This window comes from Triturus cristatus, chromosome 11 (assembly GCF_964204655.1).
Source record: "Triturus cristatus chromosome 11, aTriCri1.1, whole genome shotgun sequence".
Lineage (NCBI taxonomy): Eukaryota > Metazoa > Chordata > Amphibia > Caudata > Salamandridae > Triturus > Triturus cristatus.
Window position 1 is genome coordinate 60,884,006 of NC_140594.1, and position 21,528 is coordinate 60,905,533.

Here is a 21,528-nt window from a genome sequence, read left to right on the forward strand (position 1 = left end):
ACATGTTATAGTTAGCGGAAATTTTACTGATAAAAAACCAATGAAATTCCCCCGTTATAGTTAGTGCAGGCAACTATAACTCACGCGACCGCAATCTTCTGCTGATGACATATGTGTCTTTATGAAAAAAAAATATTTGTAATATATGTATAGCTAAAAATGTATGGAAGAAGACATGGGCAAATAAGTGTCTAAATACAGTATTAGCATCAGCAGAGGATTGCGGTCGCGTGAGTTATAGTTGCCTGCACTAACTATAACGGGGGAATTTCATTGGTTTTTTATCAGTAAAATTTCCGCTAACTATAACATGTGTGAAACCTATGGTTTTTTCAGTGAATTTGCAAGGTTTTTTAAATGCTAATTCCTAACTATAACGTGTGTGAAACCTATGGTTTTTTCAGTGAATATATATATATATATATATATATATATATATATATATATATATATATATATATATATATATATATTATAGAGAGAGAGAGAGAGCGCTTTAGAATGGCTTGCTACATACAGTGTTCTCTCATTGTGGAACACTGTCACTGGGTCTTCACTTACCTACTGAACTGAGGCGGTGAGTCCCTGGACTTATTACTGCGAGTCAATCAAAATGTAACTTCGTTGCAAAGCAGTGAGTGCTTGTGCGCCTATAAGGCTGTGAGTTGGTACATGCTGTCAGACAGTATGCGTGTGCACCGCTCTGTAGTGAGACAGGCACCGAATGACTGGACTGCGAGAGTGAGAACATGCACTCTCGGATAGGCTTTGAGTAAGCGAATGAAGCCCGCACATTTGAGATGGAATGGAGTGATTTCACTGCCTGCTCAGTTCCTGTCCTCCACACATACCCTTCCCCTCATGCTGATCCATCTCGTTTTGCCGTCCGAAGAGATGGGGTAGAGTGGATTATGTTTTCAGTCTTGCTGGGGTACGAAAACTGTGGGGGGGCGGCTGTTGGATGTTGTTCTTTTGTAGCACACAGCAGGGTGTAGAAGCCTGTGGCTGGACTGGGCACATTCAGGAGTTTTTGGGGGGGTGGCAGTGAGACACATGTTTTTGTTCAGTGATGTCATGGAAACCGGGATTTTAAAAGGATCAAAACAAGAGGAGCAGACTGGGGAACTGGTTTGGGTGGCTTCCTTTTCAAGTACCTCTCAATGCAGTTCTGTAGACAGAGCCTTTGTGGGGGTGATGCACCCTCACAGTCCAGTAGTATCCAGCCTGGAGCACCCACAGCAGAGGCATAAAGAGGCGTGAACTTTCTACATCTGGCTACAGACAGCTACAGAGATGGTGATCAGGAAAGAGAAAAAAGACTGGTCTCAGCTGACGGACCCTTCTCCCTCTGAACAACAGACTGCAGCCCCCTTCATCCACAGTGCCACAGGAATGATCTAATCCAATTTCAATATGACCTTTCCCTCGTTTGTCCTCACTTAGGTCTCCGCCTTCCTAAATCCTGATATACTTTCAGTGTCTGGGAAAACAACTTCACCCCCAACTTGTGCACAGAAACAGACCCGGGTCATTCAAAATGGAACCCACAGGCCTTTGTCACTCTGCTTCACTTATTCATATAGTTAATTTACTACAATGGTCACACGCAGAAAATGCACAACACACACTTAAATGAGTTTAGGTGACAAAACAGGGTATAAACGTGATTGTGTATTGGCGAGACTCTCAGCCAGTGCCAGATAAGGTAATGAGTGAGTGAAAACACCTTCTATTTACAGAATAGTGAGGGAAGAGCTTTAAAGGAAAACATTTCTTTTTCTGTGCCAACTCCCCTTGTGCAGTGTATAGACCCTGTACCAAGGTTGGGATACTCCAGGCTGTGTTTAAAAGGGCTGCCTTAGACTTGGGACATGATTGACAAGGGCTTTTAATGTTTAAATGACTTGTACACTCAGAATCATACGATTACGCTGTCTGCCCCAGATATTGAGCACTATGTTTCTCCCTACAGCTTACATTCTGTGATTGCTTGTTAAATCAGAAAGCCCTCTCCCACTATACTCCTAAATCCTGCATAAAAATTTACATTGACTTACTCCTGCTTCATTCCTCTTGTTTCTTTCTTCAGTGAACGTTTTCCATCCTCTGCATACCTTCTATTTATGAGAATAGCCTCTTCTCAGTCTCATGCCTGCCTTGAACCTTCATGATACAATTCTGGAATTGGCTGATACCTCATTTCTTAGATCACAACCTCTGCTTTTTAAAACCCTATCCCTGTAATGTAACATTACCTAATCTCAACCAGCCTATCTATCTCACCAATTACAATTTTGGTTTATGCAACAGTCTGTTTCAAAGACCAGAATCTGGTTATAGTTTGTTCTAGTCATGGACTAGATCTAGGTTTTTTTCCGTTCAATGCTGATACACAACCACCTAATCCAGATAGCCCCCAGTCTGGTGGTTGGGCAGAGATGATCTTGGGAAGATCTCAACCCGAGGTCCAAATCTGAAAAGCAGTTGGACAAGGACCAAACTCTACTTTAGACCGTCCAACATCACCTTGGCCCACCTATCTCTGGAAGGCAGCAATCTTAGAGATTAATCCAAGATTATGCAAGTTTCTTCCAACTGACGGAGAGAAATGCAGATGTGCAATTTATATAAGATATATGTGTATACACTCTCTCCTCTCTCTCTCTTTTTTTTCCTGGTCAGACATTTCAGGACGACACCATATCATCAGTAAACATTTTGGCAGAATCCAGCTGAATACAATTAAATTAGTTCATTTCTTTTCCCCCCCCAAGTCTTTCTTTCATCTAGTTAGGATTGAGGTTGGACAAACAAGAGGTAACTCTGGGAGGTATGAAAATCTTTTTGAAAATTGGTATAATGCTCCCTTGTCGAGAGATAGATTTCTTATGTTGTCTGAGATGATGGTATTAATGTTCTTTGTCAAATAGTTTATTCTTTTTTATGCAACACGAAAAATAAATCCTGGGGTATAGCTTTTGAGGGTATTTACCTCAAAGACATGGATGGCTATGCCAGACCTGCAAAGATTCACAAATTTGACCAGAATGGCAAATGCAGGTGTATTAACCCACTGAGCTGCTTTCCCAGAGAAGATGCTTGTGGAAGAAAGCTGTTTTGTTTACATGATGTTTTGAATGGGGGATCTGACTGAGTTGTCTCATGCTTTTCCAGGCAATTGCCAGACCCGTTAATCGTGGAGCAAGGGAAGGAATTTGTGCGGCCCATCATTAATGGATACTCTGCTGTGTGCGTGCGTTGTCCTGGATACGGAACACGGTGAGTATCACCATATGTACCTCCTACAGGCTGTCCATGACATAGACTTTTTTTTTACACCCACTCTCGAGGATTCACACATTTCTGATGACCACAAGCTCCGTGTCCAGATCACGGAAAGCCGGTTCTGCTCTTGTTCTTGACTTTAGGGAGGAATAAGGGCCACAGACTCTGGCACGTGGAAACTGCAGCACAGAACCCAGGATACAAATCCTAGGAAACAAGCACTGGCAGTGGGGGACGGACACTGGGACAACCAAAATCAAGATGGTTGGGAAGCAGACAGCAATGTAAGCACTGGGCTGGGACACTGAGGCAAGGATCCTGGGGCATGGAGGGGTGCTGAGACAGAGGAACCAACACAATTACACCAACATGTATGCATGAACAGAGTCACAAACTGTGGGGAGCGGACCTGGACAGAGGGACCGAGCAAGGAACTCGGAGACTGGGGCACAAGAAGGTGTACACAGGCATCCTCACAGTGACACAAACACGGAGGCATGGGCACTGGAACATAAATACTGGGTCATGGGTACTGGCACACAGACCCAGGGAGAAAAATCCGGAGAAAAGAGCACCGACATCAGAGCACTGACATGGAGAAGGGACACTGCAACACAGAGGACACAAACCTTGTGAAGCAGATACACGCATTGGGCTGGACTAAGCTGTTATTCAGTACTTGCACCTGGTGTTCATTCAAAGTTATGTCTGGCAAGTTTTTGACCAGGTTTATGTCGGGGGGAGAGAGAATCTGGGACAAGGACACTAGGACACAAATGTGGACCATAGGACACAGGCATCAACACAAGGACGCCAGCATGTGGATGCAGATACTGAGACCTAAATAATGGAACACTGGCTCTGGGACACAAATCCTGAGGAAAGGCCACCGGCCTGAGACTAACATGTGGCAGTGCCACTAGGACATGCAGGTAAGTAGGCAGAGACACAAGCACTGGCGTGGAGATCCACACTGGTTCATTGACACTGGGCCACAGACTCCAAAACAAGGATGTTAACAGAGGTGATGAGTCCTGAGACGTGAATAGTGGGACATGGATCTGTGGACACGAATCCTGGGACACAAATCCTGGAGACGTTCGCATAGAGGCGAGGGTCCTGAGACTCGGATAGTGGGGCATGACCCGGGGACACGAATTCCGGTGAAAGGGCATAGACACAAGAGCACTGACATTGGGCAGTGGCCTGGACTCGGAGGCAGAAGACATAATCTTTGGGAAGCAGACTGAGACACAAGCTCTGGGCTGGGAGCAGGGACTCCGGGACATGTCTCCTGGGACAAGAATTCTGGGAAAAGGGCACCAGCACAAGAGCACTGACATGGGAGCAGGGATACTGCAACACCGAGTCGCAAGGAACAAAGCTCTGGAAGCAGAAGAGCAGTGGGCTGGGAACAAGGATTCTTGAGCATGGCTTCTGGGACACGAATCCTGGGAAACAGGATACTGATATGGGATTATGGACACTGGGACACAGACTCAAACCAGGCATTGACACAAATGCGTTGCTGGGGACACGGAGGGGGGCACTGAGACAAAGGCTCCAGTACAATGAAAGTAACATGGGGGATGAACACATAGACACAAACCTTAGGAATCAGACAGGGACAGAAACACTGGGCTGGTGATACGGGCAGGGATGCTGGGACACAGGCACTAACAGTAACATTGGTACACGGACACTGGAACATGGAGGTACAAACCCTGGAAGGCAGACGTGAACACAGGGTCTGGGCTGTGGACGATCTCTGGGATGTAAACATTTGGATAGCAACAGGATCCTGGAACACAAGCACCAACACAGAAACACTACACATGGGGCCACAACCGTGTGAATCAGATGCTTACTCTTGGACACAGACACTGTCATGGTGACAGGGATACTGAGATAAAGCTATTGAGGCAAAGATATTGATACTAAGATCTTAGATCATACACCTCGGGGACATGGCACAGGACATGAGCATACCCCCAGCAAGACTCTTCAATTGGCATTTGCTGTGCTTTACAACTATCACAGAACAGTAACAGATCGTTGCATAGATGGGTAGGCGAGTAGACCTGCTGGGATATGTCCCAGGAGACCGGTGCTTCTGACAGGTCAGTATTCCCAGGACAGAGTTTTCTGTAAATCCGAACATGTGGCTCACTGTATTGGTGCCTTTAAACAGGTACTGCCTTCTAGGAAATGTCTTGCTCCCTTTTGTACAATCTTCCCCTAGAGTCACGCTGTGCTGCATGCATGGGAGTGCAGGTTTCTTTTCTGAGCTGTGTGCTGTTTATGACCAGGAGCGGGTTGCCCCAGTTAACACCTCTGCATTTTCCTAGAAACCCTAATTATCCCTAAACATTCAGGGATATAGAAATACTGAGATATTCATGCACTGTCCTCTTCCACGAGAACCATCAAGAAGCGATGTCAGAGATTCTGTGGCATAGTAACTATTTGCGGGGGTAAAATATAGGGATATATTGCTCACTTTGCCACTGGATTCAAGCAAGCCTGGCTGAAAACAGCTGAAATGCCAGAAACCCGTTCTAGGAAGCTCGTTTCCGGTCCAGGGAAGACATGGCTTGGCAGTTCGGGCTGGACTGTTCCCATGAGGCACAGGGTCCGACTGATTTGCATATGGCCATGTCTTAACTGGGGTGGCAGAGTGGGCTAAAGAACGGTGATGGATTAAACCCAGATCAGTTGACTGGGGGTGAGTGCTTGCAATGTTCAACACTCCGTCCATCATTTCCTTTGGTTTTGCTGTGTTTATTAAGCAAACATCAAGAAATAACTTTGGACTCCGAATGTTGGAGTAGTTGAGACAAATTCACCTCAAAAGGACATTGCATATCCTAGGGGCCTCCTTTCCTCCTCTACCTTCATCACAGGGTCCTTTTGTTGCCCCAACAGGTATGGACCCTCACCACCTATGATGCCCCAATTTTATAACACCTGACCTTTTTTTAGGACAAGGGCAGATGCGTGTAGGAATCAAAGATTCCAAAGTCCAACGGGAAGACTCAAACAAGAAGATAACCCAGATTATGTCAAGGGACCCTCAACCAGGGACAAGCAAGGTGTAAACCTGCTCAAAAACTACCCAGACATCTTTTACCGAACACCAGTTCCAAGTACTCAGTAAGAGCTTAGGCTTTGTCCCAGTCCCGCTTGTTGACCTATTTATACTATGCGGCAAATTAGCAGAATTCTTTAGAAAAATTTAATTGAAAGTATTTTTTACTGACACACCTAACACCAGAACCAACTCAGGCTTATGTAAAAAGTCATCTCTTCATCGGCCACCCAGCAATATCCCACCTCAAGTGACAGCCATAAGCAGGCAGTCATCAAAGAGGTTTTATCAATGGACACAACCTTACTTGAACTTTCCACAACTTTTCCAGAAACAAACAGCAATCCTTGGGGGATTGACGTTTTAATACTGAAATTGTCATCACACCTATGGACAAGACTGGTGCAATTGTAATACAGGTTCTACAAGTTATAGACCGGAAGGTGTAAATCTCTTAGCAGACACTAGAAGATACAATATTTTGATAAATTACCCTACAAAAGAATTTCTCAGGAATTTTCAGTCAGAGTAGCCAATAATAACTGTGAAGCCATGGTAGAGACATTGTCAAAGAATGAGTGTGACAGGCTTATATGTGTTCCCACATACCGTGCTATCTCTATCCGAATAAAAAAAGTATTTAGCAGAAACTGGCATGTACTGAACCCTGACAACCTAACATGAGAAACTGTAGTGCTTCTTTAAAAGAGTCTCAACATTTAGGGGACTTACATGTGTATACTAGATTATCAAATTACAAACCTGATGTTATCGAAACCACTCTTTGGGAGATGCCAGTGGTGATTAAATACTTTCCCTGCGGAGATGTAGCTCATGGTCTCTTACAAGATCCACTAAGACTATTGACCTGAACATGTGTGAACGGTGGCAGTTGAGGAAAAACACAAATTGAAATTCCGAGAACGTTATCTACATGATCACTTGTCCTGGTGGCCATAAACATATAGATATGGACACCCAAAAAGCACTGATGATGACTGTTATAATATGGGAACACAAGAGCAATATACGGTGAGAGAAAAACACCACCCGGATGACTATTTCATCAGCCGGTGTCAGGGAGAGAATGACCTTGACGGTGTCATTATAGAGAAGATTCAAAGCAAAGGTTCTTGTTTGATTGTTAGATGGATATGTAGGTTGTGAACATAGATGACCAGCATGAATGATGACATTAATAGTATGTAAATGTGAAGCCCAATGCACAACTTCTATACCTAGTAGATTTTCCATTTCCGTATTCCTTATCATCCTGTGGCACTGTCTCTAGATGCTCCTTCATGAAAATTATCTATTTGTGACTCTGCTCCTTACATTAATACCCCAAAGACCTTTTGATTATAAACATAACCACCATGTGAATCGATAATACATTAATATTTTACATAATATGACCTAAATTTATCATCCCTTTTTGGCCAGATTCTCTTTACATAGGTTTATTGTCCTGCATCGTAGGATCGTCATTGATATTTTTTTTAATGTTTTCATTATTCTGTCCTCTGTGCTTGGATCTTGGAGAAGATGTGAGGTTTGGTATTTCCGTTTTTTTGTATAGAAAAATGTCAGTCATCTTAGTGATTTTTTTTTTTTTCACCTTCAATTGACTTATTCTGAATCCATGTAATAAGTGAAATGTTTTTCATCCTCGGGTAGACGTTTTTTCTATTCAGAATGCCTTCTCTTTCTTTCTTTCTTTGTGAAAGGAAGAATGTGGACTCAGACCCACACAAAATCTGTTTGGTCCGTCTCCCAGCTTCATAATCTGCAAGATCACAGAGGAACACCTCAACACGATTACTTGGGTGTAGTAGACCTTCAGGATGTGTAGTTTCACATCCTAAAAACACCTTACCACAGAAAATACCTGAATATAAACACCAAAATGCATGAGATTTCTGGTAGGAGAAAATCACAAACAAACACAAAAATTGGTGTGATACCCTCAGAGAAATGCTGTTTGCTTAATCAGCAAATAAGCAGGTTAGTACCAGAGACCCAATGAGTTCTCTGTGTGCTGCTAGTTGTTTGTTAGCTACATTCAAGGCAATTCCAAGAATTGGATGAGGATGGCTCACTCACGTAATGTGACATGCTTCATCCTTTGTCAGCTCGTCCCACCTTGGTAAGATGTTACTACCAGTGTGGACTCAACCTCAGAATGGTGCTTCTGTGTTTAAATTTATTGATTGCTCTACTGTGGTTAAAACAGGAATGGTAGGCAAAATATTCAGGCCCCACATGTAATATAAGTTATATATGGAAGCACAGCAACACTTTAGATGCACTTAAAACATAAAACCACGCCCCTGTCCTCTTTTGTAATAGGAGCGATTTACAAGGATACCAAGATATCCTGTTCACTGCCTCTTGAAGGGCCTGCATTCTAACAATCCTCTAAACACTCCATGCAAGACGTACTTCATCAAGGTCGAGAACACACTTGTCACCTAACTTGCCCCATGGAACAGCCGTCTGGTGCAGTGCCTGGAAGTTCCTGCTTTTAAGTTTCCAGGTCACGGTTAAATTAGATGACCATTTGCACCTGTGTCTGCAGGCAGTAGCCGAGGGGCAGGTGAGAAAAACTGGACCGAAGCCAGAATCCTCACCCAGCATGCGTCAGGGTCCAAGGGTCCCGCCCTGCGGTTCGACATGCCCACACCTTGATCGTACGTCGATTTGGGGGCGATTTCCCCAAGGTCTATGGCACGTAAGTCTGCGTGTGGGAAAAGGCGATGTAACCCAGAATCGGGTATGTTTAACCCGGGATTGTCTTTTAGCCTCATGTGACGATCTCTTTTGTGCTGCATTATGGGACATGAAGCCCCTCATCGTATTGATAGCTGGACAACCTATAGTTTTCTTATCAAAAAAATATATTTATATTGAGCCAAACAGAGTATTAAGACATCATATGTCTGCTCATTGTGAAAATTACTGCGATCTCGAAACCCTCCAGAAAACTTGTGGATGACATGTGGGACAGAGGCCTCATTTTCTAAAAGGAAAACTATATATTTTCCTAGATTTTTACATGTGCCACCAGCCTCTGTTTTTTTGATTTTTTTTTAAAAGAATGATTTTGTGTGCAGGACCTGTACTCATCAGCGAGTAATTGTGTATCAAAATGTTTAATTCTGTGTAGGGTCCTTATCAAATTCCCATTGTATCCCACGGATAGGCTCGGGGAGATGCATTACGATTATCTACCGGTAGGCCCAGTTTTTTACACAAAGGCAGGTATAAAACATTATGATGGAAAGACCAAGTGTTTCTACATTCTGTTGAATGATCCCTATGGGATATCGTCGTTTAGACCCTGTGAATCAGTTCGGAGTCGATACACCCATCGTTGTTCAAACCTGACCAGTGCTTTTGTGATGTTGGTGTTTCCTTGTTCCAGTTTTTCTAGAACATACCATTCTGTGTCGTTTTCAGTATGTTGGCTTTCTATTTAATGTCTTGTCAGTTTGGTATTATGGTAAAATCACTACCAATGCTGCTATTTGGCCTGATGTTCTCTCCTCACACCTTCTTGGAAACTGTGGCAGTAATATTGGCCTAGCTCATAAGGTGGGGTATCTTCATTTATCTTTACCCGGATGACTGGCTAATGCTCATTACTCGGTAACACAAGACTTCAAGATAGCTTGCACCCTGCTGCGAAAATCAAGGTTTTAAGTACGTATGCAGACATCAACCCCTCGTTCCAGTACAGAGACTGCCCTACCTAGGGGCGACAATAGACACCATAAAACAAAAGAAGAGAGACTGTCCTCTGTATGGGAAAAAAATTAACCTACTATTGATAACCCAAAATTCTACAGCCAGACCGATATCGTCGCTACTAGATGCTATGGCACCCAGTTCCAAATGCATGCCTTCCTGCATAGGTGTCTGTAGGAGCAATGGTTCAAAAGATGCACCATCCGGAAACCATCTGATGCAGACTGCTGCATTGAGGCAGTATATAACATGGTGGTGCAACAGTCAGAACCTTCTTCAAAGGGTCTCCTTCCAGAGAAAATCTCCACTGCAAACTACACTGAGAGGTGCAACTCTATCAGGATGGGGGGTCACAGGAATCATCTAGTGGTTTAGGATCACTGGTCAGAGAAGTAGAACATATCACATAAATCTACTCAAGCTGATGGCTGTTCATCTTGCTCTAAAAGCATCCCTTCTGTCTCTACACGAGGATACGGCAATCAAGATTTAGACATACATCCCCACCACCAGGCAGTTATGCCAGTGAGCAAGGCAGAACAATATCTCAACCTCTCTCCATGGAAGCTCAATCGATTTGTCACAAGGCCCTAGTGAGGGTTTTATGGATAACAGCGATTAATATATATATTTAATCCGTGATTATGGTTGAAACGCGTTATGGGGCAATTTACAATAAATGAGCTGCACACAGTCCGAGATGCATCGGAGCCTTGTTTTGGATTGGCATAAAGGTCATATATACAGAGAGAGAGTGCTCCGGGGTCCACACGCACAGCACAAAATAATACAGGCATTTATGAACGATTCCTGTGACGCAGAGCCAGAATTACATGTAAGTAATCTTTTCTTCCCTCATAGATGTTTTGAATGAGGTTGCCAAAACAGAAGGAAAATAATGATTACAGAATATGCCTTCATATTCCATTGCACAATCATACTGCAAAGCCATGTGTTCTACACTTCCCAGTAAAGGTCTGTGTTCCCCGGCTTCTTTCTTCATTTAATAACTTCCAACACTGATGTACTGGCAGGGTTGGGAGACCGTAGGGCAGGGGTCTTCAAACTGGGGGGCTTGCCGCACTAGGGGGGCCTCAAGGGATCCGGGGGGGGGGGCACCATGCTATGGCCAAAAGAAGCATTCTGCTGATAACAGTGATTTGTTTTTGGTGGAGCATCTTTTGTCATTCATATCCTAGCCGAGAGTATGTGTCAAAAAGGCAGGGACTCTAAATATCCTTCAAAATCCCCACCCCACTTCTAATTGTCACACTGTGAATTCGTTTACACATTAGTAACGCGTGCCTGACCAGAATAGTATGTTTAGCAATCATGCATTTGACTGAGTTTTTAAAACGGTAATATAACTTAACTGCAACATTTAAATAAGTATAGACTTATTTATTTGTAATAAAGCAAGCATTCACAAAATCTATAGGGCTTTATTTTTTACTTTAGCAACGCTTAATTTGTTTGTAAAGTTTTTTGTTTGAACACCCGAGACACACCGGGGCGACCCAGCTGCAGTATTGGGGGTCCGTGGCCCCTTGCTTAAGTTTAAAAAAAAAAAAGTAGTGTCTAGTAGCCAAAATATATATATACTTTCTAAGACACGTACAAGTACTCATTGCATCAGTAAGCCTTGGTACTAAAAGGGACTACTTATTGCCGAATGCCGCCACTCATACACTGGTAAGCCTATTGCTGAAGCGGGCTGTTCCTTTGCTCCATGCTGTGTGTTGTGGTGGACAGTAGCAAATGTTAATGACACTTCAGCAGATCGATGGATGAAGTGGGCTGATCAAAGCCCTTTGCTTAGGTATGTATAAGCACCAGTTCTCCTCCGGCCCTCACAGAGACACTGCTGAGTGCTGCAGAGAAGTAAAGTGGTTGCTCCACAAGTTTTAAATTTGACTCGAGAAACGCCACAAGGCTTTACATGCACACACTTTGTAGTTCACGTCTACGAGAGAGCCTTCAGTTGTCTGTAGAATAAAGCTTTTTGCTGACCACAGTGTTTTAATTAGAATGAAAACTGTTGGGGGCCTCTAAAAGGGGTGTTGCCTAAGTAATTAAGGGTGTAGCTTACAACATGCAAACTACAATTCTATATTGCGTCCTCTCAGTCGAGCACCCCAGGTGACTGGGAGCTGCAAAGCCGGAGGACTCTACGTAGACAGTGGTTTACAGCCAGACACCGATCAGCCAGAGCTTCTTCGGTGAGAATGAACAGATCACAAAAGACTCTTCTTGTGACAGTGAAGCACAATGTTTGTTGCTCGCGTCCTGTGGTGAAGACTGAATGTTCCAAGGTCACTCGGCAAACTGCTGACGTACTGATCTAAATCTATGCACTGGACAATTGGTGTGGTTCATGGATACGGAACGGAGAGACCGCATCCTGCCCTGTTGCTACTGGTAATCACCATGGCTGGTATACCCCCTTTCTCTCTAGTCCTCTGGGGTACCTGCCTGCCTCCCTTCTGAGAGGTGAAGACATTGTACAGTGGAAGTTTGTGACTCCGTCGCCTCAGCTTGCTTCCACATGATCCGCATGCTTCGAGAGATCTTCAGGTGGCTCCCCATCAGCACTAGGAAAACTGTAGTGCAGGCCCTCATTACCAGCCGACTCGACAACGGCAATGCACTCTGATAGCACCACCCACAAACTCATGCAAAGACTCCAGACAATCCAGAACGCAGCAGCTAGGCTGATCCTCAACCTACCAAAGATGAGACACAGCACACAACACCTAAAATAAGTCTACTGGCTCCCCGTTCAGAAGAGATGTCAGTTCAAGCTCTTGACCCATCCCTACAAATCCCTCCACAACCTAGGACCACATTACATGAACCTTCCACAAACCAGCCAGAAACTTTAGCTCTGGTCACCTCGCACAGACTCTTCACATCTGCCACAGCCGCACCAGAGAACGTTCCTTCTCTCACCTCGCCGCCAAAGACTGGAACCCCCTCCCTTTCCACCTCCGCACCAGTCTTGATTCGCTTCAGGAAGGAAATCAAGACCCGGCTCTTCGAATGAGACCTGAAGCACAGCACCTTGAGACCCCCTGGGATGACAAGTCCCACTCTACAAGTATCTGTTTGATTGAAGATTGCACACCGTGACTGGAGTGGATACTTGGACAGACACACCATGAGACCCCACTCCTCTCCCTCCTCCTCCCCAACAGAGCTCTCTGCTTCTTGTATGAGTCACTCAGGTGCTTCAACGCAGGGGAAGCCTTGTGATTGACGTTCACAGCTAGGGACCGTGTAAGTGTAACTCTAAGCATTCACTGAGCGGTGCTCACTCCCCTCCCTCCCCCCCCCCCCCCTTCAGTTTCCGGCAGCAGCCAAGAGTTTCTTTTCTTCTCACTGGTTCCATACTATTTTGTTGCCTCCTACTATGTCTCCTTAATTTTCTGATCTTCACTTGCTGCTCTCTTTCCCTCAACTGACGTTCTTAAGGTTACCTGATGTTTAAACAGACAGCCTTGTCCTGGGAGGGGAGTCGTGGTTGGGTAAATAACGCTTGTTGGTTACGGTCTTGTAACTTTATGTACAGGCTTTGACACAGGGAAAGAACTCTTCATCTATTTGTGACTACCATTTCATATTGTTACAGAGAATGTATGCTCATATTAGCTATGGACCACTCAACAGGGATGGGAGGGTTGCACACAGCACAATGGAACAACTTTCAATGCAACATGGCTCTTCCTATAACTTATAATTTTCTTACATAGAACATTAGCGGGTTGGGCCGATGGCGAAGCACTATCACACATTCACGTATAAAGAGACACAATGTACACATCACCATACTCCAGTAGATGCACCCCACAAAACTGGAGGTCAGCAGTTGAGACTGGTTGGAGACACCAGCTTTCTACACCACATTCCCTGACTACTCCAAGGAGGGTCTTGATCTGGGTCCAGCCAGGGGTGCCCTTCCACCTAGAAACGCAATGTGTGGATCCCGCTGGCATGTTTGTGTATCTGTCAAGTAAATTAGATGGCCTACAGACCCACATACTCCAGCCAAATTGCACATCCATATCCACTCAGTACGGTAGTGGAAAATGGCCTTCATAAACCCATGCTTATTGAAGGGTTTTGCATATTTCACACAACACTGTACAGGTCACACACACCCCTTTGCAAGGTACGCAGACTTAGAGGTGCAGCAGACATGCATAGATGGGCAGACAATTGGGATGTTTTCGATGCATGAAGAAGTCCATGTGGTGGCTACAGGTCTCAGTTCTTGAGGGCACTGCAAATAGGGGCACCATCGGCAAAGACACAAAGCGTTATTTTCATACCAACGCCAGTAACGGCGAGACGGCGGCCCTCATCCTCCTGGACCTCTCCGCCGCCTTCGACACCGTCTGCCACCGCACTCTACGCACCCGCCTCCACGACGCCGGGATCCAAGAGAAGGCCCTGGACTGGACCTCCTCCTTCCTCTCCGGCAGAACTCAGAGAGTCCGCCTCCCCCCGTTCCGATCTAATGCCTCCAAGATCATCTGCGGCGTCCCTCAAGGATCCTCCCTGAGCCCGACGCTGTTCAACGTCTACATGGCCCCACTAGCACGCATCGCCCGACAACACGACCTCAACATAATCTCCTACGCCGACGACACTCAGCTGATCCTCCCCCTCACCGCCAAATCCAACCTCCACCTGGGAATGAAGGCCGTCGCAGACTGGATGGAGGACAGCTGCCTCAAACTGAACACTGACAAGACGGAAATCCTCATACTCTGGTCCAACCCCTCCGCTTGAGACGACTCCTGGTGGCCCACGTCACTGGGATCCCCCCGGCACCCACCGACCACGCACGCAACCTGGGAGTCATCCTCGACTCGAAACTCTCCATGACCAAACAAGTCAACGCAGTCTCCTCCACATGCTTCAACACCCTCCGCATGCTCCGCAAGATCTACAGATGGATCCCGACAAACACGAGGAAAACAGTCACCCAGGCCCTAGTCAGCAGCAGACTCGACTACGGAAACGCCCTCTACACCGGAGCCTCGTCCAAGCTCATCAACAGACTACAGAGAATCCAGAACGCCTCCGCACGCCTGATCCTCGATGTCCCGCGCCGCGACCACATCACCCCCCACCTGAGGAACCTGCACTGGCTCCCAGTCGACAAAAGAATCTCCTTCAAGCTCCTGATCCACGCACACAAGGCTCTCCACAAAACCGGCCCAGCCTATCTCAACAGTTGGTTCTCCTTCTACGTACCCAACAGGAAACTCGCCCACGCCCTGGCCACGGTCCCACGCATCAGGAGAACTACGTCCGGAGACAGATCCTTCTCCCACCAAGCCGCCAGGACCTGGGACACCCTCCCCCTCAACCTGCAACAGACCAAAGACCTGCGGACATTCAGGAGACAACTCAAGACCTGGCTCTTCGACCAATAGCAGCAGCATCCCTCCCCCCAGCGTCTTGAAACCCTCACGGGTATGTAGTGTGCTTTACAAATTATTGATGATTGATTGATTGAGTAATGAAGTGGGAGACATTCAAAGACTGCATGCTAGATGTCTACATGAAGACCTTCTCCGGTGTAAGCACTGCCGTGCAGGTTCAGCTGACATGGACAAAACGTAACTTGTTTTCACTGAAGTTGAATATTCAGTTGCAGGTAAGACGCCATCGGGTTGAGCACTAGGTTTGCCAAGCATGAGTACAAAGAATGCATTGCGCACCGGCATATGGAGGGGGGCTTGCAGTTGGTCCAGTGCTGGGCCAACCCTCTTACCATTTGTTATCCGATATACCTTTTTCACCAACTTAGAGGTAAAGGGAGTTGACATTTAATCAAACAAATATAATTTACAGTGCAACCCATTTGGTTACACAATAAGGACCAGGAATCAATGACTATAGTTAAGGTTTTTTACAAGTTAGCAGTCAGGTTAAGGTAAATGAATCTCAATACCATGCTGTAAAGATACAGAATGACAACTTGATAACCCAACCTCCGGAAGAAGTTCAGGCGTACCAGGATAAGTCACAGAAGACATTCAGTCACAGCAATATAGAAAATTAATAACAGAATTTGATGCTCAGAGTAGAGTTTCTGATCCTGTCTTCTGTACATGAGCATAGTCTAGAATAATCCAGTTTAAAATCTAAACTAATGTAGATGGTTAAATCTAAAGGGATCCCAAAAATCAAGGAAATACAGAAAATAGGAAAGTATGAGAAGTATGAGGAGGTGTCAGCATTTCAGAACTCGGTCAAGAGTGTGCTAGGGATACAAGTATAAGTGTTATCCTAAGCCAAACGCAGCAAAAGGGGATAAGCATAGAGGGCTACATCTCTCAAAGTCCAACAGAAAGTGCTGCTGACATACAGTGTGAAATCCAGTTATTACCACTAGTCTCCAAAGTAACACCCCTTTGTTTGCATCACCAGAGGCTCCATTTTCCTTTCCATTCTCTCGTTGTGAGCTGCAACATTTATCAAATATCCCAGACCAACCTGGGAAAGATATTGTCCTTGGTTACCTGTAACTCCTCGCAGCATTAATAGATGGAAACTTTCAGTGGACACGCTCGCTTTCCATGTTCCTTGTCAAGGTCCTTTTCTCAGGCTCTCTCTATCACTAGTACAGGGTTACCTCTATTCTCAAACTAACAAACAATGTGAATGTACCTGCAGGGAAAAGACATGCAAGCAGAAAATTGAAAACAGTATTTTATGCAGATAGAAATACAGGCCTAGTAATGGCAACTTAACATATTAAATCAGTGGTGCACATTCAATATGCGTGTGCACTCTGAACCACAAATTAATGGAAATGTCAGTACTTAGTGTTACTCTTTCATAATGGTAAAATAACTGAGCGCACGTGTCTAGTATGTGGCTAATAACTACATTATAAATGCAAATGAGGAACATTAGTACACCTATTACTTAAATCCTTTTTGTTTTTAAAGTATATACATTTCAATAGTGTAAGGATGGTTTTAGTCAATCGCCTAAACTATAAATTTCAAAGGGTTGAGGCACCCAGTGTATATATGAGTCTCTAATCCTACAGTGAATGCAATTCAAGAGTGATGTATAGTGCAACACTTTACATTTATATCGTTAGGACACAGAGTACACGTGCTAAGTGCACATATATATTGCATATTTGTGACGTGTAAGGGTGGATACAAAATTACACTGCTTCACAGGCCTAATGAAGGCAGGCATTGTGGATCTGCAAACACAGCTATCCGTCATTCCAACGGATGTGTATAAACAGGTGGGCATCAAGGTGATATTCACAACATTATCTGAAACTAAAGAGTGGCCCAAAAGAGGTTGATGCCAATCTCATAGACCAATTCTTAGATGCAGCTCACTTTGAGTCATTATGTCCAGAGCACCGACTTGCAATTGAAGGTCAGACCACAGAACACAAGATAGCTTTTGCAATTCAACAACTCGCAATGGGAAGGACCCCAGGCTGTGATTTTCTCCCCTAGAATTCTTTAAAAGCTAACAGACTTACCTGACAAAGCATTTTGTGATCTTGTATGAACTGAACGGCGCATACGTGTGGCAAGTTACCTCCACCCTCCTGTAAACCTCCTCTAGTAATGCTCCTGAAAGCCAAGGGGTGACCCACTCCAAAAGGGTTCCTACCACCCATTATCCATTCTCAGTTGGTTGCATACGATCTTGGACAAGGTTATAGCGAACCATATTCAACACAAGATGCACTTCCTGCACACCCCACTTCGTGCGAATTTGTGCTTGGCAGGAGTCGTCTTCAAATATTTGGCAAATATGTCATTTTATATGGATGTACTCCCTATTTATATTGAGAAAGCATTTGATAGGCTCTCCTGGCATATCTGTTCGTGGTTTTGCAGTGCCTGGTCTTCGAAGAGTACATTTTCTCTCGGAGCATGCTTCTATATGCTGATTCTGTGGCATACGTGTAGACCGACCAGGAGTTATTCGAGCTGTGGCAAATCCATAGAGCCCCCAGACAGGGTTGCCCCCTATCACTCCTGCTGTTTGCACTTGCTCTGGGACCATTAGCTAACAGTATTCATCAACTAGGTGTCCACCACGGCTTCACTGTCGCTGAACACAAACATTCTGTCTCATTATATGCTGCAAATATTTTGATATATTTGTCTGACATCGCATCTGGCCTGGTTCAGACTTTACATACTTCAGAGAACTTTGGGGCTTTCTCGGGCCTACTAGTCAATAGAACCAAGTTGTGCATATTCAAACTGACGATGCCTGCGCAGCCTACATCATAAGTGTGGACTCTTTTGCGTTTCCCAACGCATCGCAAACATTTAAATATATGAGAGTATGTATATAGAGACACTTAAATTAAGGGTAGAACTGCACGAGATCTATATAGAGATATATACACTTTCCTCATTAATACTTACCTTAAATAGACTTTGAATTTCTCAGTAAAGGCACGTGTTTTAAAAGTATATGTATATATATGTTTATCAAAGATGTCCTTAGAGATGCCACACACGTAGGGGCAACTGCACACCAGTTCACAGGCGGCAGCAAGGTCGGCAGGCTGCACACATCCCAAATGCCTAACGCATTTCGAGCTCTTGTTCACTGGCAACATGAAGACAGGAAACACCAGTGTAAGAAGAGCTACTTTTATTCATTAAAGAGTCTTTGCCCCAGTGGGCGTTGCATCACTTGGCATGCTGGTAAAGGTAGTCCCATAGTATAGCCAACAAGAACTCTCAGTTCTTTAACCAAGTGGATGGCGTTCCTGTCCAAAAGTTAATAAATCATCCGTTTCAGGTGAGAGGCATGTTAACACTGCTTTTCCGCTGCCAATACCGCTGCGAGCGAGGCCCCCTCCGTCCATACCTCGCGCTGTGATTACAAGCACACTGGATCCGCCATCAGGAGTCTGGGCATCTCGCGGCTGCACTAGCCGCCATACATACAAACGCCAAAGATGTCCTTAGAGATGCCACACACGTATGGGCAACTGAACACCACTTCACAGGCAGCAGCAAGTTCTCCTCAATTAAAATTTCAATACCACAGTGCGAGTGTGATGCAAGTGACTTCCACTTTATCTCTTGATAAGCCAAGCCAGTGATCACGGGTGAGGGAACGCCCGAAACGCATATGGAATTCTTGGCATATATGTGAACTGGAACAAGTGACGTTGATGCCCTGCAATAAAAAAGGAATACAACACGACCGTGTGTGGCGCCTTCAATGTTGGGAGCTCATGGATATGAATATATTAGCGCCCCGCTCTGGTCGTGAGGGCGCCCCGCTGCTGACGATGCATTTGGAACCGCGTGTCCGTGTTGCATGGACTTTCATTTGAGCAGAGCTACAACCTTGCCTGTATGCAGTAACCCACTGTGGTATTCAAATTTTTATTGAGGAGAATTTGTCGGCACCCAGTAGGTAGTTATAGTTAGGACCTATTTTCCATAGGAAATTCGCAACATTCTATTCCCAATAACGTTGGCGCCGGTTGACGAATCTTCGTGAAATTTTCAAAACTGGTGGGGCGCTCCGGTCCGCTCCTATCCTGAAAGTCTCTGGGTGATTCGTCAAGCGGGGGCCGAGAAAAAAGGGGGGTCCCAAAACATGTTTTCCCCATGCAATTTTCCATAGGAACCTTTAGTCGCAGCTACAGCCCGAACTGCTGAACGGAATTACTCCAAATTTGGCAAAATGGTATCCCTTGGTTCAGAGTCGTGCCTTTTAGTTAAATGGTGTAAATCCGTTCAGTAGTTACTGAGAAAATCAAAAGTAAAATCATATATATATATATCTATAGCCGCGCAGGATCCGCGCACCCTCCCGATGACAAACTGTATGCTAATTGGCTGTCAACACTCCAAACCAGGACGTGTTGGCAGCCATAAAGCAGAAAAAAAAAACGCAAATAGGGGGCAGGGTAGAAACACCCTGACCCCCTAGGCCTTTTTTTTTTTTTTAAACCTGCAAAATCCGCACAGGGTGCGCGAATCCTGCCAATTTAATAAAAATAAATAAATTTAAAAATGAAATAAAACGAAGCGCGGGCTCCCGTGCTTCCTTGGTAATTAGCCCCCGGGGGGGCCAAATCCCGGGGACAATATTGTTTATGTAAAGGGTGGCCCAGAGGGGACCCCAGCCCCGGGGACCGCCACCCCCCGGGGCTTCAAAAAGTAATGGGTGGGGAGACTCAAAGACCCCCCAAGCCCCGGGGACGGCCACCCCCGGGGCTTTTTAAAAATATGTGGGGGGGCTCACAGCCCCCCCAGCCCCAGGGACCGCCACCCCCCGGGGCTTATAAATATATGGGTGGGGGGCTCAAATGCCCCCCTAAGCCCCGGGGACCACCACCCCCGGGGCTTTAAGAAAAGATTGGTGGGGGCTCATGGCCCCCCCCCCCCCGCAGCCCCGGGGACCGCCACCCCCGTGGCTTTTTAAAAAAAAATACCCTGTGTGGGGGGGCTGAAGCTCCCCCGCAAACCCCGGGGAACGCCACCTCCCCGGAGTTCTAAATATTTAAATTGGGGGGTCCGTGATGGACCCCCCAGCCCCGGGGTCCACCACCCCCGGGGCTTTGTAGATTGTGGGAGGGGGGCCGCGCGGCCCCCCTCCTGGAGCCTTGTCATGGCCCTGGGGACCGCCACCATCTAGGGCCGGCTCCTGCAGTGTCCCGGGGTGCCCATCCCCGGGACACTGTAGTTTGCTATGGCAGGCTCCCGCCCTGCCATAGCAAACTTGGTTTGAATTTTGAAAGAGAGAGCAGGAAAACCTGCTCTCTCTTTCAAAATTCAAACCAAATTGCTTTTCCACACGGGGAGCTGCATCTTAGCCTCCCTCCCAAAAAAAATAATAAACAATATGCCCATGCCCCGGGGGATGGGGTCCCCGGGGCAGATTTTGGCCTCTGGAGGCGGGCCACGGAGCCCCCTTCCCAAAATAAAAAATTGGGGGGAAGGCCCTGGGGGATGGGGTCCCCAGGGCCAAGAATATTTGGAAAAGGTGGGGGGCCACACAGCCCCCCTTCTTACAAAAAAAAAGATCAGCATTGCGCCGGAGGCCACGCCCCCTCCTTTGTGCACTCTGCAAACACGCCCCCTGGCTCGTTTGCAGATGGGGAACGAATTCCCCTTGAATACTGGGGGTCCCTGGGGGCCAACTAGCCCACCAGGAACCTCCAGTATGCATCAGGGGGCTGCGTTGCAGAGAGGTGTTCTGAGGCCACGCCCCTTTTTACACCTCTCTGCAACACAGCTCTGTGGCGCTTAATGGAGGTAGCTGGTGGGCTAGTTCCACCCCAGGGACCCTCAGTATTGAAGGGGAGTTAATCCCCCAACTTGAAATGCGGCACGGGGCGCGTTTGCACAGGGGTGAAGGGAGGGGGCGGGGCC

At 45.9% G+C, this 21,528-nt stretch overlaps 1 protein-coding gene across 2 annotated transcripts in view; it reads left to right on the forward strand.

Moving 5' to 3' along the window:
- TANGO2 (transport and golgi organization 2 homolog) overlaps positions 1-21,528 on the forward strand; it is a 545,308-nt gene that overhangs the window by 503,966 nt on the left and 19,814 nt on the right. For both annotated transcript variants that reach the window (XM_085635540.1, XM_085635541.1), the window contains one exon: positions 3,175-3,279. In XM_085635540.1, the coding sequence (XP_085491666.1) occupies positions 3,175-3,279 (105 nt within the window). The remainder of the gene's footprint in view (positions 1-3,174; positions 3,280-21,528) is intronic.